This window comes from Megalops cyprinoides, chromosome 16, assembly GCF_013368585.1.
Source record: "Megalops cyprinoides isolate fMegCyp1 chromosome 16, fMegCyp1.pri, whole genome shotgun sequence".
Lineage (NCBI taxonomy): Eukaryota > Metazoa > Chordata > Actinopteri > Elopiformes > Megalopidae > Megalops > Megalops cyprinoides.
In genome coordinates, this window is record NC_050598.1 from 24,027,025 (window position 1) to 24,054,092 (window position 27,068).

The 27,068-nt window shown below is 44.4% G+C and overlaps 1 protein-coding gene across 2 annotated transcripts in view; it reads left to right on the top strand.

The window, feature by feature from the left end:
- The first annotated feature begins 217 nt into the window (after positions 1 to 217).
- The window catches only part of glra4a (glycine receptor, alpha 4a), a 42,706-nt gene continuing 15,855 nt past the window's right edge, over positions 218 to 27,068 (top strand). For both annotated transcript variants that reach the window (XM_036547909.1, XM_036547910.1), the window contains exons 1-2: positions 218 to 568; positions 26,134 to 26,267. In XM_036547909.1, coding sequence (XP_036403802.1) covers positions 501 to 568; positions 26,134 to 26,267 — 202 coding nt within the window. In that variant the 5' untranslated portion in view covers positions 218 to 500. The remainder of the gene's footprint in view (positions 569 to 26,133; positions 26,268 to 27,068) is intronic.

A 27,068-nucleotide genomic window follows, 5' to 3' on the forward strand; every position in this document is an offset into this window, starting at 1 on the left:
CCACCACCACTCCCAGGAGCAGACAGACATAAATATCTCTCCTCTCTCCCACACTTGAGGCTAATTGCGAGCAGTCTATCTTACAGGCATCAAATGCGCTGCTGGCCCTTTAAATCTTTTCCCGTTGTAATTCCTGGAGCAAGCAGCTGGCCATTAAAAAAAGAGAGAGAGCGGGAGAGAGAGAGAGATAGAGAGAGACAGACAGACAGAGGGAGAGAGAAAAAGAAAGAGGAACACACTCCGTCACAAAACACTCACACATGCACACATGTTCACACGCCAGCACTCGCAGCCTGAAGACCTGGGAAGAAACTACTCTGGATTTTACACCTGCCGGGAGTAAGTGGGAGGGGGAGAGGAGAACTTTGCGCACAGACTAATCTGGACCCACTCTGCAAGAGAATGCCCTCTTGCCCAGTTTCACAGGCTGAGCAGTGGATTTGGTAATTCAAATTATTCCTGCAAAATCATTCAACAAGGCTGAGAGTCTGAGCCAGAGAATGCTCTCACAACTCCCAAGGATCTTATATGTCTTGTTTTTTTGCTCTTTTCAAGGCAGCTTCATAAGGTAAGACACCATTCTGTGTGGTCTGTCTCTCTGTGGGAGAAGGGAGGGACTTCTGAAGCTCTGAAATGTGTTTTTTATTAACCAGGTCTTACTTTGAAACAGCTTATCATGTGGCCTTTTCATCTAAACATGTAAAGATTTGAAAACATGTTCTGTTGCTCCTCAGGTTGGTCTGCTGTGTGCGATTGCTGCATTATCTGTCTGGTTACTATGGCAAAACTTTGTGCTGAGAGAACGCAGGCAGAGAGAAGAGAAGTTGAGTAAAATGAATGCATTTGTCTAGTTGGGGGCTGATGTGTAGCCTAAGATCTCAAGGCAAAGACTTGTATGAATTCTCAGGGGATTGATGCCCACTGGAGCTATACAGGGTCGCTGATGTCTTGACTATTACCAAACTCGATCAATAGCGCTCTGATCAATGAGCTCTGGGCTTTGTGTGACAGGGAAACAAATATGGATAACTGCTGGGTAACTGGAGCCAGAATGCACATCAGCATTTCATATGCATGAAAAACTATAATGAACAAAGCATCCATGGACACCGAAAGGTTCGACGGACAAAGGTGATTAGATAACATTATCTGTGCAGAGAGAGGGAGACCGAGTGAAGAAGCTCTCTGATGGAAAAAATACATAAAATAAGTCTCTGATTTTCTTGGCACTTCTCATGGTTTGACATCAGTAAATATGCATTAATAATTGTTTAAGCAGAAACCATGGTGTGAATTCTTTCCACATTTACAGACTTACCCAAATAATGTACATTACGTACCAACAAAAGGACTGCCTGGGATATTTAGTCCGAGTATTAGTGAGAAGCAGCTTGTTTTGAACCAGAAACTTCTGCAAGAATATCAATTCTCACTCAGATATAACAATTTCTTAATGATTCATAATTAATATCATTCCATTCAGATTATTATTTCATTTGTTATATTTGATACTGCATTTAACAGCATGTGGTTTGACATACCCCATTGACCATTTGACTTACAAACCTTGGCAAAAAGAAATATTTCATCGGCATATAGTAATCTCAAAACAGCAATTCTTTGCGTGAATGCAGAGGTTATGTCAATCAAATGAATAAACAGTCTCATTATCTTGAGGGCAGCATGTGTAACATGTGAACTCTGTTGTGCTTACTGCTTTCAGAATGCAAAAACCTGCCAGGCATGATCCACACAACTAACAGAATATCAAATGAACACAAGCAAGTTTAAATCCAGAAATATTTTGTGTATGCACTGCTCCAGTCTCTCACGAGAAACGCTTTTGGCCAATGTTTATGACCAGTGGAGCCTCAGATACCATAGGTTGTAAGCCTCGTTTTTGGGAGCCAGATTTCACAGTGAAACGCATTAATATTTTAGCTTACAATTTCTATAGCAAACAGAATAAACAGCCATATCTCTTAATTGTTGTATATGTACATGCTTAAAAGCAGGGTTAAAATGTCTTCTTCCAAATATCATACATAGAACAAGAATTACTTAAAAATTTACAATTTTTTTAAACTGATTTCTTTCAAAAACACATGACACACTGAATAATAAAACAGCAGGTTAAAAGTGATGTCCAGGTGATAAAAATGCACTATTTGTTCATTTTCCTCTGGTTTTCAAATAAGCGCTTCAGGGCTGACCATGCTGAGCGTCTCTTATTTGTATGGTCTGTGGTACTGGAGGCGTGGGCAGGGGAAAAGCATCTCAGCCGCACAGGAATGGACTGAGGAAAAAAAAAAACGCCTCCGCTCCGCTCCCTGCTACCACGCGCAGTGAGGAAGTTTACAGGGAACCGGCACGTAGGGGGACGCGTTCCCCATTTCACGCCCTGTCAAGCCCAGGTGCGAGTCGCCAGGAGTTCACATCTGCATAATCCTGGCCTCTGGTGAACCCGGGGTGGCGGTGGCAGCCTGGGCATTGGGAACAGGGGGGGGCCGTCTCCTCAGAGGAATTGGGAGCTTTCAGGCCAACAAGGTATTAGAAAGACAAGGAGCACTGATATATCCCATACCCCCTGCAGGGCAGAGGGGGCCCGGGGGGGAGGAGGGGGGGGGGGGTGAGTTCATCAATACAGACGCACTCTGATACCCAACTACACGCTCTGTAAATGATACTGCTGATGGAAGCACACTTAGAGCAGGGGGGAATGACTACGTGTGTGTGAGGTATACATGTGCGCATGCATTTACATATGTATGTATGTATATGTATGTGCGCAGGCATGTGTGAGTATTTGTGTGGGTGTACGGATATATGTGTGCATGCATATGTACATGTGCGGAATGGGACCTGACTCCCATTTAGCAGTGCTGTCCGGGGCAACAGCACGGCAAGTGAGGCAGAGCTGAAGTAATGTGGAAAGGGGAAGTTCATAAATCAGTGGGTCTGCTGGTATCGGGAGCAGCAGTCCTGGCCCTAATCCGTTCAGACGGAATGAGTATCGGAGCTGGTATTGGCTGCTCTGACCTCTTCCATCACATCACATTCTTCCACCACAGCAAAAAATATGACTCAACTCTTAAGGCAGGCGTCTGGATTCAGGGTTTTTTTTTTTTTTGTGGAAACAGATCAAAGCTCAAATAATTCCACGGGTATGTAAGTGCATAAGCCACAGCTATGTCACTGGGTGGAAGAATGCAAAACGGCTGAGGACATAAGTTCAAATCCTCAACTATCATTAGGGTCAGAACCAAGAACATGCACGGCTGACAGCTTACAGCCAATGGTTTGAACATAGCTTGAGACGCGCATCATCTAGGCTCTGCTACAGAGAGCTCACAGTGAATCACTTTCAAAGCGATTCAAATCAATCTGCACCTAAGGCTGTAGCTCAACAGAAGCTGATTTAACAGTAACTGGTAATGGGGGGGGGGGGGGTGAAAACACCAAAATCGAACAGAATGAAGCCTTACATTATTAATGTATTCAAACTCTGATTCCTGCCCTCATTGCGGTGTGCAGTCCTTTTTCGCAGGATAGAGTTTGGAGAAAAGAAACAAGTTCACAAAAAAATCCTGCCGTTTGGCTAAATCTCAGTGCTTCAGAGAGGGAGAGGGGAAACGTATGCCAAGGTTGTTCTTACAAATCAGACTAAATGTCTTGTTGCGCATCAATAATTAAGTTGTAGGACCATTTTGAATTTAGGCTTGGATTGGACTGCCTGAGAACATCGTCAGTACCCCGTGGCCGTTCCTACCCTGTGTCTGCCAGATAAAAGAGAGGCTTTGTGCACTTTCCTGCAAGCTGGGGCCACATAGGGGGCAGGGAGGGGTAGGCATGGGCGGGGGGGCGTTTACACGGTCTAAAGGTTAGGGCAAAGTGACGTGATCCGCTTCAATATTTCATTAAGAAAGGCATGGACAAGGCTAGATCGGCAAGCCGTGTGCATGTGTGAGTGTGTCTGTGGGCTCATTACAGTAAACAGTACCCCTGGTTTCTGTGTTTGGGTATTACCACATTTGCCTGTAGCATGTTTGTTTGTGGTCTCAGCAGTGCTTTACCATGGCTCCATGGACTTGTGTGAGACAAAAATGAACAGAACCATAAACCTCTAAAAAAAAAGAAGCTTGGTTTAAATAAATCTGCCAAAGAGGCTTGAGTCTACTGTGACGTCACTGAAAGATTATTATTTTTTTTTTTAAATCAGTCTTTTCACATGTAAAACAGCCCTGCCTGTGCAACAGTTTGGACTTGAAGCACTTGTCTCCAACCAAAGAGACAAACAAATAAAAAAAAGCCTCCAATTAATTCTAATGGATAGTCACTGTTCATCAGCTGTGCACAGGTTTGCTTGAAGATATTTACTCTCCGCTTATCTGTGTTCAATACTGCTGCTGTAGTATCAGACAACAGACAAATTTCTTCAGAGCTAATTACACTTGTTCACAAAGCAAACAGTTTTTTCCACGTTCAATATTTGTCTCTTTCCTCCTGTGATCTGTGGCAGACAGGAATAACAGCATGGCAAACCATTCTTACATTCCCACTGCTAACATGACACACCCAAGGCTGCTGCAGAATAAATATGTATAGTGCTGCACTGGAAATGAGATTTGAGTGTGGAAATCCTGTTCAGAGATGAGAAATAGGGGCTCAAAAGGAGCCACATGTTAGTCCACATTTCTCTCTGATTGATTCCAGCACATTCATAGAGCTCTGATGAAGGTTAAAGAGTGCAACCACTTTCTGTCGTATTTCAGAAATGAACGTACTTACTATTCTTCATCACTCGACCTGTAAATCGAACATTCATTCCTTGAACTTTGAAACCGCCTCCTCTGATCTGTGCTAATGACTCCACTTAGGGGAGCTGTGGAGGGCACAGCTCCAAAGACCTAGGAAATCTGAGTAACTCACTATGTTCCATTCTCAGATAAACACATTAAAACATTTGGCAAACTCTGATAGCTTCCAACTTACATGTTATCTGTTTATTCACTGGAATATTTCACTGATACATACAGCAGGTTAATGAAGTTGCTCAGGAACACAACAACAGTGCCCCTAGGGCTAAAATCTACAACCCTCCAATTACAAGTGTTACTCCCTGTCCGCTATGCTATTCATGCCACTCCCTGCGGAGGCAGTCTGTAAAAATATGTACACACATTTACATTTACATTTATTCATTTGCAGACACTTTTATCCAAAGCGACTTACAAGTGAGGCAGAGTACAAACACAAGAAAAAAGCCATATAAGGAGTCAATAATATTAGAAATGCTGCATGACATGCAGCATGATTTGTATATATACATATATATGCTTGATATATTACATGTGTTTTCATGCACACATACACACACAGTTGTGTGAAGTTGTGTATCCCTGTTAAACTGAAAAAATATGGCAGACCGGACAGAACTGCTCAGCGCTTCCAGAAACTTCCTGAGGTGAAATGACATCTGTCCACTTCCAGCCCAAAAGCGGAGTCACTGAATCATGGCAGCATCATGAAGTGTAACCGATGCGGATGAGCCGAGGAGTAAACTTTTAATCCCTCCCCAGCACTCCCGAAACGCTCGGGCGTCAGCCCGCAGAAAGTCATCAGCATGCAGCTTCGCCCACCAGCCGGGCTGTGAAATGTGGGGCGCTCTGACGGCGGCCGGCAGCGCATGCATATTTCAGAGGCACCGTTCAAACAGAGCCGGGTTTGCTCAGATGTGCTTCTCCCACCCTCACGCGGCGAGACCTGCCCAGATCGGGGATCAGGGAGTGCTGGGACGTTAACATGTGTGAAGGGGGGGCCGTGTGGGAATTTGGGGAACTCAATCACCCCCTGCCTCAAAATATGCCGAGCACCTCCCGCTCTGCTGTGCTCTCACGCGTTTCCCTACCGCTACCGCCGGCCCCCGTGACAGAGGGAATCCCTGCACGCTCTGACAGATTGAAATGAGGGCGTATTGATCTGGGGGGAGCACTCCGCTCCGGGGCTCATTGCTGCAGGTCATTATGTTCGCTGCAATTAGGGGGCATGTACCGGACCGATTAAAAATCCCTCCATCATTTCCAGCCTCCAGCCTGCACAGGCACACACGTCAGGGGCTGCACCAGAGGATGTGGGATGCAGCTGTGGGGTGGAGGACCGACTACTCAATCCCACTAAACTGGGCGGGGCTATGCAAAGGGGGTGGGTGTGGTGGGTGAACATGAATCACATGCTTGCCACTGGCCTGCACTCATAGCTGGAAAAGATCTGGGGTAATCGTCAAAGCGATGTCCCACTTTAAAGAGAGTTTGAGCTCAAAAGTCAGGCAGAGTGTCCTGTCAGCTGGGCTCTACCGGCAGCAAACAGCAGCCTGAGTCTGTGGAAGATGCGAGGCACATTTACAAGCTTGGAGACATGGAGGCAGATTCTCCCACAGGTGCTAAGGGCCGGGACATCACACAGGTGAAGGAGCTCACTGTGGCTGAGGGAGTCACTCAGTATCAGGTTTAGAGAGAAACAACACATTGGAAAAACATCACATGCTTATCTGGGGTGGGGGGGGGGAGCATGGCTTTTAGGGAAGAGTAAATTTACAAGCCTCAATGATGCTCCAGTCAAAAATTCATGTGAGCATAATCCCAGAGAACAACAAACAGGTTTTTTTTTTGACCATCTTGTGTTTGAAACAGACGTCAGATTCATTCTGAGACCTTTTCGGTATGTTACAATTTCAATCTCATTACCCAGTGATGTAGTGTAAAGAAGTACACCTATGACAGGCTCATTGTGCTTACCAGCAGAAAAACCAGTTAGCGAACCAGCTGGAGCTGCACTTAATATACCCATTTACACATTTGCCAGGGGAATTCTGTTCTATTGCTGCATTAAAAAACAGCAATGAATTTCTCATCTGGATCAGACGCGATACAAACCAGCCTCCAAATGAGCAAAGCAAAGATGTAAAACATGATTGTAAAATTTTATTTCATTTTCATCATTTCATTGTGCATTGTTATCTGTCTGCACAGATGTCCTAAGGTGCTGCGGGGGGGGGGGGGGGGGGGGGGTCTCTTCTTGTTGCGTGGTTTCAAGGTCACGTGCGTTAAAGGACGGACAGGAAACACCAGTGCAGGGGTGGAGCTGGAGAATTCCTGGGAGGTCGTTCCTGCCCAGCCCGAGTCACGCATGGCCAGCGCTGAGGTCCTGGGAGAGCGTGGGGGGAGAGAGATTACGAGCGTGTTGTCAGATAACACAATGGCTGTTAGGGGGGGTGCCGCTTTCAGCGTGAAATTAGAGATCCGCGCGTAACCGTGTAATTCCACTGAAGGCAGGGCAAATTAGCGGCTGGAGCCCTAGCAGCGCTGACCCCGTCCGGCTCGTGCAGGAGCAAATAAAATCCAATACCGCGAACCGCAACCATCCCACCATTGGCAGAAAAAAAGAGGCACGCTCACGCTCTCGATCCACGTACAAGGAACGCTCTGCCCCGCACACTTACTTCATCAACGTCCTCACAAGGTTACTGTCACCTTAATACACCCCACACCACTCACTCCCGCTAATCCTTTTCTATTCTCCTTGGATTTTCATTGTGCTGAACAGCGCCCCGTTCGAGGGCTTACGTTCTTGATAACATGCATGCATCGCCCCCGAACACGGCTGCCCCCCTTTACTGTAGGAATTAAGGTTAAATGCCCCGCCCAAGGGTACGACAGCACTGTCGAAACAGGTCAAACCCTCGGGCCTCCAGTCCCATGCCAGACCTCAACCCCACATGTCTCTCTGAATTGACATGCTGCCTTTCAGTATGGCGAGTGGCCTTTCGATGCATCCTCTGACCCCTTCCATTTGACATTCATTGCAGATGAGAATTTACACAGCAGACACAATCATACAGAACCAGTAAAAAAAATCTGGACACATCTGATTAAGATAATGGGAAACACGCATTCAAAGACATTTTGATCTAAAGTCTTACGCCTAAATGCTTGGAATTTGTTTCTTAGACAATTACGAGAAGTGCTGCTGATGCTTAAGTATGAATTTCCTTCCAAAAAACAAATGATATTCTTAAAAAATATTTTTTAATCTAAAATAATTTTGATTTGTTTAAAACTTTTTTGGTTTTTGGTCACTCTATAATTTCATTTATGTTTCATAGTTTTGATGTCTTTACTATTATTCTAAAATGGAATATAAGTAAAAATGGAAATGGAAACTAGGAAAAATAAAGAAAACCCTTCTATGAGCAGGTGTACCCAACCTTTGACTGGTACTATAAGTGGTGACTGAGATGAACACACCTGACCATATGTAGGAACAGAAGCAAAGGTGGCGGTCTGACCTGTATCAACACATTTCATTCACAGAAAGCAAATCAATAAATAACAATATAATAAACTTCCATTATTATTTGAGAAATTGCTCTTATCAAGTTCTGAGTCGCAGCCAGCACTATAGGCATTCGCACTTCCTGGAACATTCTTTGAACCGGCTTTTAACCTGGCACGTCATAACATTTAACTCCGGTGCCACAAAAGAGCTTGCCGTTCAACAGGAGCGCTGTGGCTCACTGCCCTCTGTATGCGCTCTAGCCGCGGTGGTGGGCCAGCAGGGCAGTGTTTGGTGACGTGTGCAGTGGTGCGCACTGTGTTCACAACACTCACTTATTCACTCCCACAGAACCAAGGCAGACAGGCCTACCCACCGCGTTCCGCAAAAGACTGATGCATCCTCCAGGGTGCCCTTCTAATACCTTTCATTTGCCTCGTCTCCCTAATGGGACGATTAAGCATGCGTGGCAGCGCCGTCCTCCTTCCTGTGTTTATGTGGGCCTGCACCCCCAGACTACTAACCCCATACGGCATCCATTACGTCTGCTGTCCTTTTTATTGGCCACGCTGACAGCGAGCGGGGCTACACCGCTCGACCTTGTTTTCACTTTCACTTTGATGTCCGACCGCTGAGAACATCACTGTTCATCCGTCTGGCCCTGTGGGGAGACAGCATTGTCCGCGGGGCCTAGCGGCGGATAGCTAGGATTCGCATTGACCCTGTGCGTGTTTTCTCTGTTTGCGCCTACATGACTCGCATGTTCTCTAGAGCAGGGGTGAGCAGGCCTGTTACTGGAGCGTTGCGATCCTGCGAATGTCCTATGCTCCTGAAACAGGGAAACACTGGGAACCTTGACTACACAGCTATGGTTGAGTCTGAGCACTGATTTTATTATGCAAGTAGGATTTATATGTAGCAAAAACCAGAGGCGTCGCTGGACCCCTTAAGGAGAACTCTCTGCTGGCATCAGTCCACAGCATCAACCACTCCCCTGTTCCCCCGGCAACTCAGCTCTCATGCAATTGAATACAGAGGGTTCCAGCTCTGCCCAGCCCCCCCCCCACATAAAACTATTAGGAGCTAAATCTGAAGTGACTGGTCCAAGTCAGGCAGCACACGGGCAGCCAAAAGCCGCTCCGCAAACAGGCCTGGCAGGAGTTCATGTCCAAACACTCTCCCTCAAATACGATTAGTTACTGTCAGCTTTGTAGCTCACACTTCATCTTCCTTTAATGGCCTGTAGAGGGGGAAACTCACACATACAAACACATAGACACACACACAGACACATACACTCACACACTGCTACCATCGATTCCCACCACACCTGTCCCATCGTCATACTAGAATAACGTTTAGAATGGCACATTTTGTTGTTTTGTCTGGTGTACATTGAGGAATTGAGGAAACACAACAGAAGAGGAGGCCTATTTGCTTCTGGAAGACAGTGCAGGCACGAGAAAGCTCTCTCCTGGATCATGCTCAGACGGTGAGGATTATACCATTTGGAGCACCGTCAGTGATGCTTGTTTGGGGTTTTGTGGCATCTCTTCCTTCCGGAGATATCTGGGCCCTCCAGGTGTGTGGCGGACGATAAGGAAAGCCGCCCGTTGCAGATTAGTGGAAAGGATGAAAACGTGGACACGGGTGTATCTGCCCCGGCAGACTCTCTCACGCCACCAACGGCGGGAAGCATCGCTCCGCCTTTTCTCCTCCGCCTAGATGCAAGTCTGAAACCTTGCAGGTGGGAGAAAGGAAAACGTGACCGTGTTGGTTTTTTCCACTCAGCTGGCCCCCCCTGGACTAGTCTGTCACCCCTTCGGGGCAAAGAGCACGTTCGACAGGCCTGCCAATTAATCAATTCATTTCAGGAGACTGGCTCAGAGGCTGTGGGCGGGTCCGTGGGGGGTCCACGCCGTGGTCTGTGTGTCACTCCCTCTGGGGCTGACAAGAGGACCTCGTCCGATCGGAAGAGGCGTGGGCTGTCAGGCTCGAGAGGATCACCCCAGGGAGCGAGGTCCCATGGCTGATATGCACCACCTCATCTCCCACATTAAAAATGGATCTGTGCAGATGTGACATGTCATAAAGCCTGTGCTTCCTGACCGCTGCCCCGCAGTGTTACCAGGGCAATACTGGAACTGTCGGAATGTAGCGCATACTTACATGGAACATTGCAGAATGTTTGCAGAATACATTTTCATACCTTGGCCCAGCATAATGTGAGTCCTGACTCTTATGCCTGTCGCTAGAGCTGAGGACAAATATCATACAGACACAGTCTTCATTTGCCTCCATTTGTATCCATGCAGTTCCTCTCTTTGTGCAGACACTGAATGGCTGTCTGGCAACAGTCTCCTCTGATGTCCTTCTCTATTCACATCTCATTGGAGCGGGCTCATAATGTGTCTGCTTTGTAAGAATAAAAGGCTCTTGTTGATTAAGCCTACACTTTGTTTAAAATTCAGTTCATCGACTGTTACTGTGGGCAAAAACCACTTTTGAAGGACAAACGTGACATCATTATTCTAAGAGTTTCTGGGTGGTGGTGTCCCGCTTCAGGTTTCCTCAGCTGGTACCAGCCTAGCGTTAAGCACTTCAGCAGAAACGTCCATGATGATTTGAGGCATGATGAAACCACAGCAACACACTGTCAGATACAGCTTTCCTGGTGACCCAGAAATTACACAACTACTGAGTCGTACAAGATATCTGCCTCTACATGCTAATCAGTAGTGAAAAAGTAGTATTACATTGTGAATAAGAGAAAATGCACATCAGCAATTAATGTGACATACATGTATACATGTATTTTAACTAAATTTCAGAACTATTTATATTATTTACATTGGCATTACTGCACAACAGATGTGTATGACAGTAGACAGTGTATGAATGAGGGAAAAATGCGTGGGAAGGGGATTTCTCTTTTTTAAAATGAAATCAGCGATTGCTGTTTGCAAACATTTGTTTTTAGAAGTCCTGTTCCTTTGGGACCTTTTAATCATAGTTCTTTGAGGATTACATGAGACAATGCTGTCGGCTCTGTCTCTGTGCTCTGCCTATTTTCTGTTTTTAAGGATTGCGGTGTCTGCCTGAGTTTGCAATCCTTCTCCAATCAGCGGTGTTCCAAAATACACACACCTGCACGCTCGCATGCAGGCACAAAGGCACGCAGGCACACACGAACACACACACACACACGGACACACACACACATGTTCTATTGAAAGGAGAGGCAAGCTCTGTGCCCCTTTCGTTGCCATTCGTTGCTGGCTTGGTTCACACAGGCTTGATTCTCCCCCGTCCAAGTCCTGTTAATACACCAATACCTGAAAACATTCACAGACACAAAGCAGTTCGTGCCGCTGCATCTTCTTTTCCCTTGCCTGAACAATGTGTTTCCTTTTCTGTTTACCCAAGCCTGGCGTATTTGCAGCGGAGCTCTTCCAAGCTATATTAATGTAATGAGCGACGTGGGACGACAGGTCCACGATGGCCAGGGATGGTGCCAGAGGCTCCCAGTTCACACAGGTTTAGGGACAGGTGGGAGGCGCAGGGGAGGGAGCAAGCGCCAGCTATGTCAGGCGTGGGGGCCTCCCTCAATCAAGCAAAATTGCCTCGTGCCCCCAGGGCACACCGGGGGGGGGGCACATCACCTCTGCCAGGGAGCCAGCAATTAAAGGACAACAACCGTGTGACTCAGCATGGCGCGGATCGCTCGGTGTAAATTTCGGCGAGGCCGCCTTCGTATCTGCGACTGTGATTAATACAGACGCTGATCCAAGCTGACACCTCCATCCATATTCATATACCACAGGTAACAAATTGAAGGCATTAATCATCGCCTTCAAGCAGACAGGGGTGTTATAATTAGATGCGTACTGTACATACACCTACAGAGACCCTGATGGAGATTTCCCCATGGGGGGGTTGATAGTGAGGGTTCTGTCCATCAATGCTGGGTGCGAAAGGCACCCCATCCAACATCAGCACACTCCCTCTTCATAGCACTCCATCTCCTGAATGCCTCTAGGCAACACCTGCACCCCCGCCCCCCTCTCCCCATCACTGTGTTTCCTTACATTAAGGCAGAACACAGACCACCAACATTCAGGTCCGGTTAGGGTAATCACCTACAGTGTAAGCCATCTGAAACACTGGGCTTCCATTTCTCATGCCAGAAAGCCCTGGTGAATTGAGACAGGCTGTGGCCATGCTCACAGGCTGCTTCTTACTGTAGACAGCCAATCATGGGCAAAAAGAGTGAGCGTGACCGAATTTGGGTAAGCCAAATTTCGCTTGTTTAAAGAAAGCTTGTGGCCAAGGTTGCACATAGTCTGAACCAAGAAAGTATTTTTTTTCTTTGGGAAACCAAACTAAAAGGCTCCTGACATTCAGGTCAAGACCATGAAAGATTTACAGCCCCATATGACCAGACAAAAGCTTTGGAATGCCCTTATTCTTCACTGTATGCTCATATCTATAACCTACGGAAAGTGACAGGTTAACACCGCCTCTTCAGTTTGACTCATCCAGGTTACCGGTTTGAAGACAGATTTAGTGCACCATTAATAAGATAAATGCTTTGGCGTGCCGATATCACTCAATGTAACTGAACTTCTATCAAAAAGCAGCAGTGAAGTTCATGCCTGTAATACAAAAGCGCAGAATATGAACATTGGCTTTTTCTTCTCATTTTTTCCCCGAGAGATTTTTCAAGACCTTTACAAAGTAATGTGGAACTGGCTGAATGAATTGTTCATGAATACAGAACATTTTAACCAGTTCCAGAAAACTATTAATGGCTGACAGCTTAACATGTGTGTCTTTTGTGTCCCACTACAATTAAACCATGAAAATAACTGAATTGTAATAGCAGTCTTACCAAGTAAACAATTTTTTTACAATATCAGGAACCATAAAATAACAGACATTTTGGACAACCACCCTAACACCTTGTGAAACATAATACAAAAAACAAAAAAGTACAAAAGTCATGTAAGTACTTTTCATTGAGCAATATTGCAGAAAAATCCAACGAACACCTTCTTAAGCTAGCAGATTCGATTTTTCTAAGATATGGGTCAGAAACTAAAGTGGAAGTAGCACTTGCTAGCTGATTGTCATATTTTCCCTCATATGATTTTGAAGACTGTTTTTGGAGAGGCATGCTTAGAAACCTTCCTCTTTATTTACCAGCATTCCACAGTACAGAGCCCTAGGTATGTTATACAGAGGTTTGCTGAATGCATAAACTATTTGAACAGCAACAATAACTAACTGCACTGTAACATGCAGACATTGGCCAATGTTTTCGGTATCCTTAATCAGATGGTTTGGGTGAGTGCTCAGCGATAAACATCAGAAGGGCTTCAGGCCTCCATTTTAATACTGAATTAGCAGGAATCAGAAAGCCACAGTGCAGACTTGCTGACTGAGAAGAGCAGCTACACCAAAGGTTTTTGGGAAAAGAAGGGTTGTCACCACGCTAAAGCAGAAAAGCACACAGAGCACACATCAAAGCTTTCTTTCACTGCAGTACTATCACTCTCCCAACAGGGGGCCTAGGCTACAAATTCACCGAGATTGAAAGGAATCAGAAAGCATTTCAGATCTTGGACCTGGGAGGTGCGCAGAATACAGAAGACCTAAGAGGACTGAAAGTTTCAGAGAGCACCAGATTTAAAGCAGAAGCCCTTGAAATCCTCCCTGTCTCACATTTCCAAGGGCTTCTGCAGGCTTGTTGGGGTAAACTTCAAATGCTACTTTTGGGTTGTGATCAAAAAGTGCTTCATTGCTTTACTCTCAATTTTTGGGAAAAAAAATGTTGCTCATGGCGAATGTAATTTTGCAAATTCAAATTTAACAAAAGAGGAGCTGGAAGAAGTATGTGCATATCGTACAAGTAGAATGTCAGTAATAGGCAATTTAATATGTTACTCCTTACCTCACATGTTTTAGTTCAGTAATATTAGCTTATACTTTTACAGGCTATCATTTCACAGAAGGCAAATCTGTATTTATGTCCACAAGAATGTCATTCTCGGACATCAGCAGCTGGCATTTCCCCTCTCCAATGCAATGCATGTTAAAGGGGACACTTTGTTTCTAAATCATTTTTATTCAATCAACTTCCAAGCCTTCAAAGCACGTAAAGGAGGCTGTCTTGAAACATGTCCACCATTTGAAATGCCTATTTTATCCAGTTTTTATTGAAAGTGAGTCTACATTCCTTCCTGTCTGCTTCCAGTTCCTGTTCCAGTTCCAGTTCCAGTTATGTAATTAGTATTTATGCATTTATGAGGTAACAAAGAAACTGCAAATACAATTTGCACAGAGAGAATGAGAGGACTGTATACTTCGTAAGAGGGCTAGATAAATGAAGTTAGTGAGCAAACATGCTAAAGGATTTCATATTAATGATCTTCATATATGGTCTTTGTTATTAAAATAAATGAAGAAATTTTCAACAGAAGCATGTGATAATTAATCATAGCAGTAATACGTTCAGTTGGAAATTTTAGCGTAGTTACCATTTAACATATTTAACATGTAAAGATGAATACTGCTTTGATATGCAGTCCACAGATTGATAATAAGAAACTCAGGTCTCTAAAAGTCCATTTTAACATGAAAATGTATGTGGCATTCAAAAATTTGATATCTGGCTTCAGCAAGAGCTGATACACATGAAAAATGGCAGCCATCTTTCAATAGTCCACCAAAAATATGACAGAGGGGGTTAGATTCATCAAAAGAAAATCCTTGCTGTTCAAATGTATTAAGTCACAGTCATCATTCTGCAATATTTATGAGAAAACAGTTGGGTTTCACCAGGCATACAATGATGACAGGAATGGTTGGAGGTCGTGCGTTTCTGTCATCCATGACAGAAGCGTCACAATGATTACCGAGCTCTCTCCCTCAAACCCTATGGTGCCACTGCGGGCGAATTCAGTATTCATACCATCCGCCATGATGTATGTGCCTTTCAGAGGGAAACATGTGAAACCAATGCGCTGAATGCAAAAGAGATGATTTATGGAGCTACGCTTACTACTTGCTTTGTTTCTCTTTGCTCCCGTTCTGAAGATAAAGAGGAGATGTATGAATTATCTTATTCTCTTCTTCTTTTACTTCCTACTCGACTGTGACAGACTGCAGGCATTCCGCCCAAGAAGAGCTCAAAACTGGTGGCTCCCTGTGAGGGTTTTTTGGGAAAAGAAGAAGAGCTGTGTAGTGTGAGTGGAAGGGATGTGCCTCTCTCTAATGCACAGGGAGTTTTCGACTCGCGAAGCGCGAGGCGCCCCTGATGTAAATCTGCGATCAAAGACCGGGCCCTGGCCCTAATAGAGATACAGCGTGTCACAGTTGCATTATTTCTTGATGGGCCTCTGGAGATCCGGAGCCCAGCTCCCGGAAGATTAAAGATCGCATTACAAATTAAAACGCATGAGCAACAGAGCTTAGGGTGGGGTGGGGGATTTAAGGTCGGGGGGGGTTAGCTTTGCGGGGTTAGGTCGGATTAGTGTAAACCATTAAACCTCGGGCTTGCAATCAGACAGCTAAATATATTACCACTTTGCCAGCGAGCTAATTTTGCCATTAGTGTTGCCTCTTACGCAAAACTAATTATGTTACCAAAAACAAAACATTGAAAAAACTGAGTCGCAATCACAAAGGGAGGGAAAGCAGAAAGTGCAGCAGAAAGCAATGTTAGAAACGATTATCATCCGTATCCAAAGGCACGTGTTAAGATGAGATGGGAAGGAAGCCCTGCTCAGCTGCTCTGCAAGGTCACAGATCTCCCCCTCTCATTTTCACCTCTCTGCTATCTCTACCGCTGTCATTTCCTACCCGATCTGCCCGATGGCTGAGTTGCTGTTTGTACCACATAGTCTTGGTATACTGTACATGCAGCACAATAAACACTACTGTGACTTGCATGGACAAGTGACGGGATAATGACAGCATAGCAATCCGCTGCACTTCATGAGGCTTTGCATTAAACTTTAATTGTGGGAGGCGAATAAAGGCATGATGATCATAACAAGCACCAGTAAAACAGAAGGACAGCAGAATGTCTGGTTTCAGTTTTTCAGCCACATATTATCACATATGTATGCAGAGTAGAACTCACATCACAGGGTAGATACCACAGCTCCCAAATGCAACATAAACTCACAAAGACTACTTTCCCTCCCAGACAGGATCACCATTTTCTTTTCTCCCATCCTATTAATGTTAGTTATCCCTGCATGAGGTTAGCAGCGTGGTGCAGGGTTTAAAGAGCTGCTCTTGTGACTGCAGACACGTGGGTTTTATTATAGGTGGGGCACTGCTGTTGGACCCTTGAGCAAGGAGCTATTCGTTCAGTGGTTCACCTGAATTAATTTATGAATACCTAGCTGTGAATGTATATGTTTGAAAAAATTTTATAAACAAAGTTACATGGGATAAAAGCATCTGTCAAGCAAATTAAGACGTGCAAACTTCTTCAAAGACTGGGTTTTATTTCAAGGTGGACCACTGCTGTTGGACCGACGAGCAAGGCACTGGTTCACCTGAATTTCTTCGATGAGTACCTAGCAGTATGCATGCATATGTTTGAAAAATAAATAAATAAATGAAGTTACACGGGACAAAGGTGTCCGTCAAGCAAATAACAACGTGGGAAGGACTTCATTTGGAAAACAAGCTTGGGATGCACTCTGATCGAGTCTGCTGAAGTCTTCACAGGTGCTCTTCCACCTCACGTACTGCACCTGCTTTGCTTTCCATACACGGCTGCAGTGAGAGGAGCCTCTTGTCGAGGGAATCCCCGTGGCTTCCCGGGGCTGCAGTAATGAGCACTTTGGCCATGCACCTCCATAGATCGAAGCGGATTCACCCCCCTCGCCTCCCTCGCCCCCCCCCCCCCCCCCCCCCCGCGTGTGTTTTTGTAGCACTCATCTCCTTTATTTTGCACCAGGAACGTCCCCAGTCAGCTCCCTGGGGCTTCTCCCAAGCAACTTCTGCAAGGTATTCCTTATTTGGTGCTCTAGATGGAGGCTTTTCCACTGTTTTTTGAGCTTCTGGAGGCCACCTCAGATAGCTTGTCCCCTTAGGCCGGAGGCCAGATTGTTATCATGAAGCTGCACCGGTGACCACACGGGAAAAGAGAAAACTAACGGATGAAAACTGCAATTTTCTGTGAAATCACAGCACCTGCAGATACAACAGATCAAAAGAGAGAGACCTTTCTCAGCTGCAAGGCACTGATTAAAAAAGTAAGCCCTTTTGCCAAATGTTATCCTTACAAGTAAAATTGTGTCAATAATAAATTTTGCAATATTCATTCTGTAAAGATTTAATACTGGACTGATCACAGAATGCTTAGAATATTTTCATCTTTTTTCATAAAATAAATTACTTTCTTTTTCATTGTTAATTGTCTTTAAAATTACATTGAGGACTAAAGGTATCTATCTTTGGCATGCTAATCACTTGCGGAAATAACCATTTGAGTAGATCTAGAAGATAATCAGCTGTGTGGATTTCACAAGGAGTACTAAAATATCCATCTTTTACAACAATTCTGATTCTCTGGTTGAGGGATCATTATACTAAATCTTACAATATGTATGCTAATGACACAGGGGCTTATTGCCTCCTATTTAATGCATGGAAGGTATATGCATCTAATGACCCTGATTTCCCTGATGGTTGCTGAATCAAGAGAACGGTCATGCTCACAATTAGCATTCTTTCTGAGGGCTGACTTTCTAATGAAAAGCAATTAACAGCATATGTTTGCAAATCATGTGCAAAATATGTGCTCTGTCTAATTGAAACTAATCTGGTTCGGTAAATTTCATGCTGAAACATTGCTTTATGAGGCATATTCAAATAACACCTCAGTCAAAGACTTTGTGCTGTTGCTGGAAATGCTGGAAAAATTATTCAAACAATCCCAAAGGAAAATAATTAGAGATGTATTGTACCCCTCTTTATAGTACAGAATCATTAAGACACTTCCATAACGACTCATATTGGTTCCATTTTCGGAATGGACAGAGTTAGGTGCCTCTGAAATGACCTTCCACTTAACTTACTTCTCAGCCCTGCATGCTTTTGGTACCTTTCTTCTGTCTGAATAATTTGTGGTGAATCATTTCTTGTCTGCTATGTAGTCTATGTCTGTGTATTTGTGTATATGAGTGTGTGTGTGTGTGTGTGTGTGTATGTGTGAGTGTGTGTGTGTGTTTATGGTCACCCTGACCCTTTAATCATCTTTTTTTAAAAACTAAAACTTAAAAACGAACTTGTGATTGTCTTGTGTGAATACAGCTTGCAGCTGACAAAAGAAATGAAAACACAGTGGGCATAGGGGATGTTCTAATCCCCTGGCTGATGGATCTCGTGAAGCCTCACTTACGGAGACATGATCACAGCTGCCAGGTCTAGTGGCTCACAGTCTGGACTCTGGCTTGCAGAGATAAGCGATCCCTGCTCCTGCACTATCATCTGCTGGGATCTGCTCGTGTCGGTGGAGGCAGACCCCCACCAGCGAGGAGAGATGCTCCACACTGGCAGCAGTCAGACCACCACCAAGCACTGGGAAAGCAGACTAACCAAATGCATCCCCTTACCTCAGATGCGGAAGGGGGATGAGCAAAGGGTTCCTCTCTACCCTATTGTCCAACCACACAAAATGGAGGAACACCAAAATAGTACAATACAGGGGGATGTCACAAATCTGCAAAGTGGTATCACCTTTATGCAATTAAATAGGCCAGACCAACCAAGAACAAGCCTTTGTCGCATGTAGCACTAGAATCCCTGGAGTACTCAATTTCTAAGGCCATATGATTCTACTCACATGATACAGGGTCTGAGCAGTAAGAATGCTTCTCTCTCATCAAGCGCAAAAATGCAGGCAGATCAGTACAGCTCAACACAATATTGACACAGGCCAGACAGCTCCTGTCTGCAATCTCCCTGGCTGAATCGTCTTGTTGAAACAGGACATGACTGAGATTACACAAAAAGCAAATGGCTGCTTTTGGAGGTCATATTGCCTTTAGACAGCCATTACTCTGTCCTGGCTCTTCTCATGAAGAGGCCACCGGCAGTGCCGTTTCATTTACAGAGAGCACAAAGCGGTTTCCAGGAAACACTCATATCAGTTTTCCCACACGCAATCACGCTCCAGTCACAATTTGATGGTTTCACTCTCTCGCGCTTTGTGGCGATGGTAAACGGCAATACATCTCTGAACACAAGCCTGCTCAACCTGACGATGTGGACTAGAAGTGCGCAGGTGTAATTCTCAGAATATTCAATAGGATATTGAGTGAGACTAATTGCGGTTGGTGATAACCCACACTGCCAGTCGTGTCTCTGTATTTGACTTTGGGTGTAATTGCGTGGAAGCGAAGTCTTTCATGCGTACTTCACTGTGTGACCTTCATTTCTCTGGTGTTTGCCGCTATATTGGACAACGTTTGTATAGTACTGTGGAAGTTCAGCAGAATTTAACCTTGCTAACACATCCACACAGTAGACTTGCAAACTGGTGACTAAAGACAATTTCATAAAATGACTTTAATATTAATGATAATATACAAATTGTGATTGTGTTAGGCCTGATTAGGGTGCAGGTTTTACAAATTATAAGAGCGTAAGTGTGTGTTCTCTCTCTTCCTGCTCATCCTCCTTCCCACGCTTGACTTAATTGTGGGATTTAGCTCTAGCATACTGTCCCCTATTGTGGATGACTTATACGCTTGAGAGCTTTAGAAAAGCTATTGAAAGAGTTCAAAGTTCAGCAACTTTGTCAATTCTCTTGAGATGTGACAATGTATTGATTCAGTTGCTTTTAGAAAGCACTGCAAATGTCACAGATATACACACGCACACACACAAACATGGACAACCTGGGTCACGTAATATGCATGCAAAAGTGATGAAGATTTCACCACTCGATCTCCAAATGCTGTTTTCTCGAATGATCTGAAATATTGATTGTTGCAATGCTGCCAGCCCGGCACTGTCACACGCAAGCATAGAGGTAAAATCCGTTTGATGTGCTGGTTTTCAAAAACAGGAAGGAAACAAAAGAAACAGAAAACACAACTTTTTTTGCCAGCCTGTTAAAAACAGCATCCTTTTTCTGTTCACACCATCTTCAAGTTATACGATGTTCCCAGCAGCAGTTTAATTGTAGCAGATATATTGACGTATCACTCTGTTGCCATGGCACCATTGTGTCCCTCCGCACTGTTCTGCTGTGAGAATGGTTGTATAACATCTGTGGTGCCCATTTAGGGAATTTGCGTAAATTCAGTCACGATTCTCCACCATTGTGCCAGTTATGAGAAATTCTGGCTCAGCTTTTTTTCTTTTTTTTTTTTCTGAAAATCTAATAAAATCATTAAGTCTCAGGCGCAAGATAAACAAAGATCCGCACCCCTGTAAGTGCGAAAGAAGGAGGCTGCAGGTTCTCCTTGACACTCAGACACAGACACAGAAAACAGACAGTGGGAGAGGAGGCGTAAAGGTCAGTCTCATTAAATGTCCCCAACTTGCATTTCAATGATTTGGGAAATGGCTCAGTCTGCCGTTTAGCCCGCCTCACGCCGCCCCTCTCCGACGCTGCTGAGAGCCATTACCGCTGACCCCGCCTCCCCTTGCCAGTCTCGCCCGGCAGCATGTGACGGCAGCTATCGCCAGGCCACGGAGAGGGCCCACATATTCAGTTCTGGGTAATTGACTATTCGAATTCGGCACTTAGATGTTACCTTTTGCACTCCCCCCCCCCCCCCCCAACCGTATCAGTGTTTGCTGGATGCTGTCCAGAATAAGGAGGCTTTTTCATTATAAATGCATGAGAGACTGGTGGTGGGGTTGTGTAATGCCTCAAGGAATGCAGCAGGTTCTCACCTCTTGGGGTTGTGGTTATGATACAGCTGAGGTCAATGTACGTGAGAAGACTGCCAACCACAGCAACTGGGGTTCGAATACCCCCAACCCCCAACCTCCCCGACACACATTACTGCCTTTGACTCTCTGATAACTTCAGACAGAATGCTTCACGCAGCACGATTCATAATTGAGGCTTTCTGTGCATAACTGTGTCATCGTCGGGAAAAGGAGAAAAAACAGGACTGACTGCTTCACTTCCAACAGCAGCAGATGCTGCGATCAGAGAGCTTTCTGAGCACGTCACGTACACTAAGATCTCATCTAGAGCTTTCAGGAAACAAACACTGACACGACACAAATGAGAGACGGAGTGAGAGCGACGCTCGCTGCTAATGAGCACCAGTGAGCATGAACGATTCACTAACTCACATGCTTACTCTTAGATTACTTAGACTTCTTTGAGCCAAACTGATAGAAATAAAAAATAGATAAAACATGGCTATCCTTAAGTGCTTGTCTCTCGTACTCCTTAGGATGCATGACCTAGGAACATTGAAGCTCTGATTTTGGAAGGGGAGGATTCCGTGTGGAGAGAAAGTGCGTGCAGCTCTATTCCATTCCATGCATTAACAACTAAACTGACAGGGATATTATAAGATGCAGACCCTGCAGAATACTCTTGTGACATTTATTCTTTGAAATTATCAGTCATCTTCCTCCCTGTCAAAATGGCCCAGCAATCCTTGCCTTCACAGGCAACTGTATTAAATGAGACCTGTTTTTCTTGTGTCAATATTTCAAGAAGACTAAAGAGATAGCTGTCACAGCAATTTGTTTGCTAATGCTGGCAGTCAAAACAAGCCACAAATCCGACACTTTGAGAAAATCAGTTTTCCCCTAGTTGTCAAGGAAAATCAGATTGACGCTGTGGCTTTGTCCTTGAAAAGATTTTTTTGTTTGCTTCAATTTTGAGAAAAGGGAAAAAGGTTGACTGTGCCATTCAGTTAGACAATCGTATTTGAAAAGAAGGCGTTACAGGGCATTTCATAAAATGTGTACTGATAGTATTCACCACCATCCCTTGACGTCCTTGGATAAACTGTAGCTGTCTACAATGACTATATATGAAAGGGTAATGACAGCAAGACTGTGTGCAATATCTTTTACAGGAAAGATTATGTCCTGGATCAATAAAATGCAGTTGTTCATCAGTAGAGTATACGAGAGGATAAATCAGTTCAAAGTTCAGTAAGTCAGAACCAGATCCAGTGTCCATGCAATGAAATAGCATTTGGTTTTTGGTAGGCAAGGTGTGCGCTTGGACCATTTCAATTTCAAAGTAGTAGTATGGAATTTGAAAAAGGAAAGAACTTTTTATTTGATGCAGTACAAAGTGACATCCTTGGTTCTGGAGAGCAGAAGATGTCTCACTTGTACTAAGCGCACTGGCTGGCTGTGCACTGCTGTAGGGTAAAATATTTATAAAAATAAAAAGTCCTACATAGACACACTATATATGGACATGCTCACAACCACTTGCGGCCGCTGCTGTAGATTAATTGTGCCAATAGGGAGATAAAACCGCGAAATTGAGTTCAATGGCGAGTTTATGTGTGGAGACTGCATATCTGGGTAATGTTAGGAGCACATTCAGGGAGCACACCTGAGAAGTCAGCACACATCACGACCCACCTTCTTCAAAGCAGGCACAGAATTCATTCTATGATTTCTGGAGCTTCGCGTTAACCTTCTCAGAGGGTTATGGTTTCTGCGAGTCACATGCATGCTGGGACTACAAATGCACGCTCACACAAAGGGCGGCAAGTAGCAAAGTGGCTTATTTTTGTCCAGTGGAGGGAAACAGTTTGACACAAATGCCACGCTCTGTGAGAGGTGACAGCACACCTGTAGAAATGAGGCTGGAAAAATGGTGAAAAGTACTGTGGAGTGGGGGTTGTGGCAGGGGGCGGTATTTTCATGTTACATTTTTTTTCTAATTCTTATGCAACCTTTTATGTTCATTTCAGCAACTGACAAACTCTTGATGATATTCAAGCATTGGGGGAAAAAAAACAAATGTTCACTCAAGTTCATTACTTAGAGGTAGCAACAAGGCACAATGAAGTGAGATTGGCCCTGGCAGTACGCCCCATGGTTCCACTTTTCATTGCTTTCGCACAACACAATGGTTCTTTGCTATTGTTCCAATTGTTCAAATAAAGCACATCATCACAGGGGGTGAGAATGACTGATATAAATTGTGCCTGACAGCACTGGCTGATTTCTCTAGGGGGTGTGCAATTTAGGGGTGTTTAGGGAGGACTTTTAGTTCTTTTTTCTTCTTCTGCTCCTTCCTTTGCCATGAAAGGACTTCCTCGCTTGTTCCCTCCTAATCACCAGCAATTCAACATCACAAAGAGTCCTGAGGACGCCATGCGCACAGTAAGCTGGACAACTGTCTTTGCTATCCCTGCGCATAACGTATTAACAAACGCTGTTCCAAAGCAGATAGCTGAGGTCTGCGGAACATGACAGGACAAAGGAAAGCCATTAAAGCATGGCTACTTTGCCAGCGTGGAACGCATACACCCCGACAGTGATGCATTTTGTTTGTACCTACTGCGTGGCCTCGCAAACACTTCCTGTGGTTGTGTGACAGTCTGGCATTCTTGTTTCCTGGTCTTAAAATGACTTGAGCATTCAGGTGTGAACACTGGAACCTGATTTGTCTAAAAATAGATAAGTGGGTCACTCTGTGGATGGAGGAATGACTGTGTACTTCTCGCGTCTGTAAGCATGTTTGCTGTCAAAGGAGAAGTTAACCCATTATACTTGTCCCTTCACAGAAAATATTCCTTTTTTTGAATACCAATCTTGTAAGACCCATTGATCAATCCAGCCAGTTGCAAAGACCCCAACAGTACAAATAGGACTTTATCGTTCACTAAACTGTTTGAGACTATCAAGGTCCATTTCACTAAACTGCTGCCTGTCAGCTGTGACAGAAAAAGAAATGCCAAAAGGCAAAAACAGTTCTCAAATTACCAAGAATTTACTGAAGCAGTCACAATGGGTTAAACAGGCAAAAGAAAAATTTTAAGATGTCACTGTGCACTGTGGCCATTGCTGCATTTATAGTGTTTCATGTGTGTACGCATCACTGGGATGGATGTGCAAAAACTAGGAAAGGATTTATAAATGGTATCCATTAAGTCTTCCATTGAATATAAAAGCTTATGTTAAGTGCAAGCCCCGTATTTGCCGAGAAATTTTAAGACCTCTGAAAAGCCAGCATTAATGCTGAACCCTGCCTATTAAGTGAAATATATTATCACATTAACTTAGTATCACAAAGAAGCTCAATAAATCGTATTAAATTGGAAATCCAAGGTTCCTCATCTCTACTTTTGTTGCAATCAGTGCATGCATAAATCAAAAGCATTTTTTAATTCTTGTTATCTTTCTGCATGAGGGAAACGAGGGGGCTGGATTTAACGCTGTTATGTATGTCATAAATATTTACTTTCTACACTGACATAATACATTAAACAAACGCCCTCAGCTTACTGAATGATAAACAATATGATATGGACTTATGACACCAAGAACTTAACTGCGTTTTGTGCTCCTCCTTAAAATTTACAATACATGTTTGTTAATAGCACACACTGGCTTTGGATAAGTTAGGCAATAAATTATGTAAAACATTATGTAAAATATATGCTTAACCTCAGGTCTCGCTTTTACGAGGCACAAAAAACACTTTCATTTTGTGTTCCCCGGAATATCCTGCATTGCTATTAGTTATTTCTAGCAAATGTATGCATGCATAATCGCATTCAAGTTACATTACTGTTGTATTTCACATTATACAAATTGTAACAATTGTAATGGTTGTGTGGAGTTTAGTTTTAAGGTAAGGTAATATTGACCGCGTTTTTTTTGCCATACATAGCGGCAGAGTGTATGTAGTTCTCCTTTCTAACTAAATTAAAACCAAGTTACCCGCTTTGAGTAACTTAAATTAGTAAGCTGGATAACTTCATGCCGTCTACAACTGCATTGAACACATTTTTTATTCTTTTCTTTGCAGTGAACACATGCTGTGTTAATCTGGGCCTGTGTGTCATGGTTTTTAATGTTTCCTTTTAAACAGCTCAACATACAGCATAGCCGAGAAGATTAGCAAACTCCCCAAGGCTTTGAAAGCACAGAGGAGCAAAGCCAGCAGGCCTTCAGTGCAGACACTCAGACACATTCTGCGATGAGTCCAGAGACCTCGCAAGCAGGCCGCCTACAACTCCAAAGCCGTGCAAGGCGGGCAGGCAAAACCCCTTCGGGAGGGGATTGCGGCTGCCGTGCTGCCACTTCACAGGGGCCAAAGTTATGACTGATCCGCTAACAATTGCATCAAAAGCGCGGGGCGAAATTGCTGGCGTTATGGCGGAGTGGAGCGTGGGACAGCCGTCACAAAGCGGCCCCTGGGCTCCAAGGTGTCATTTTCCGGTCTGTCAGGGTCGTCAGATACGGCGTGGAGCTGCAGACGCAGCCGGAATCAGAGCCCTGCCTCCCTCAGAGCGCCCCCCAGCCACCCCCCCCCCCCCCCTCGGTGCGACATTCGCAGCCCTTCAATTGAGCCGTCAATCTGTCAGACTCCTCGCCTGCGCTTACGCCAGATTCAACGCAACGTGTGCATCTCACCTCAACATAAAAAATACTGCCATGAAATTACCACGCTGTATCGGGCCGACCGATGGCACGTGATTCTGCGTCATTAAATGGTGTGTATTGCAGTGGAGTCTGATGATATCGCTCCTTCTAACGCTCCCGCTCTTCCCTCCCTCTCTGTTTTTTTTCCCCCTCTCTGTTTCCACTCTGTTGTGACGGCAGACCGGTCTCCTGTAAAGAGGAGATAAAGTCCCCCGCCAGGGTAGCCCCAAAGCTTATGTCCCCATCTGACTTCCTGGACAAGCTCATGGGAAAAACTTCTGGGTATGACGCCCGCATCAGACCCAACTTCAAAGGTATGTCGGTGAATCTTTTGCCCACAAAAGATGCAAGAGAGGCATTACAAATTAAATACAGCATGCTCCCTGTTTCCAAAATTGGGACAGCACTTCACACCCCCCCCCCCCCCTTCCAAAAAAGGATCCATACTTAAGAGTACCTGCAGTTATTTCTCTATTCTTGCAATCTGATTTTCTAAATTACATACAGTGGAATCATTTTTGGTTTTGGATCAGGCTGAGGAAATGGTTTGGGGCTAAAACACTAACCCATAGACCTAGATAAGTCTGAATTTTCCCCATCATTTGAGTCAGCACATACTCTCCTCTTGTTTCTCTGTGACCCATCTACATTCATATATATTTAATACTCGACCCACATCCCTGACAGCCTTTACTGGTACACTGTCACTGAAAGAAATTTAACTCATACCTGCTTTACAGACAAAATGAATTTATACATTTTTCAAAAGGGCGGATTCACGGAACTACTGGGACAGTAAAAATTGGAAAAAAAAAAAAGGTGTTAAAAACAGTGCTTTCATTTGTGCTAGTGGGTGAGAATTTGCTTTGACACAAAGCAATGCACTGAAAACAAGAAACTACTTTTGAAGTAGGCCACCTGAAGGTTGAAAGCAGTCCAACTTGCAGGGCGGTGCATACTGTCAGCTCTGTTCTGCTCTACTGTGGCAGCATGGAATCACTTGCTTTGTGTCTGTGCTAGCTAAACAGAGCTAAGTTCATTACCTTTGAGGTACTCAAAACACCTGAGGGTCTGAAATGAATTTTAAGAGAAGAAGTAAAACACAAGGAGTTGAG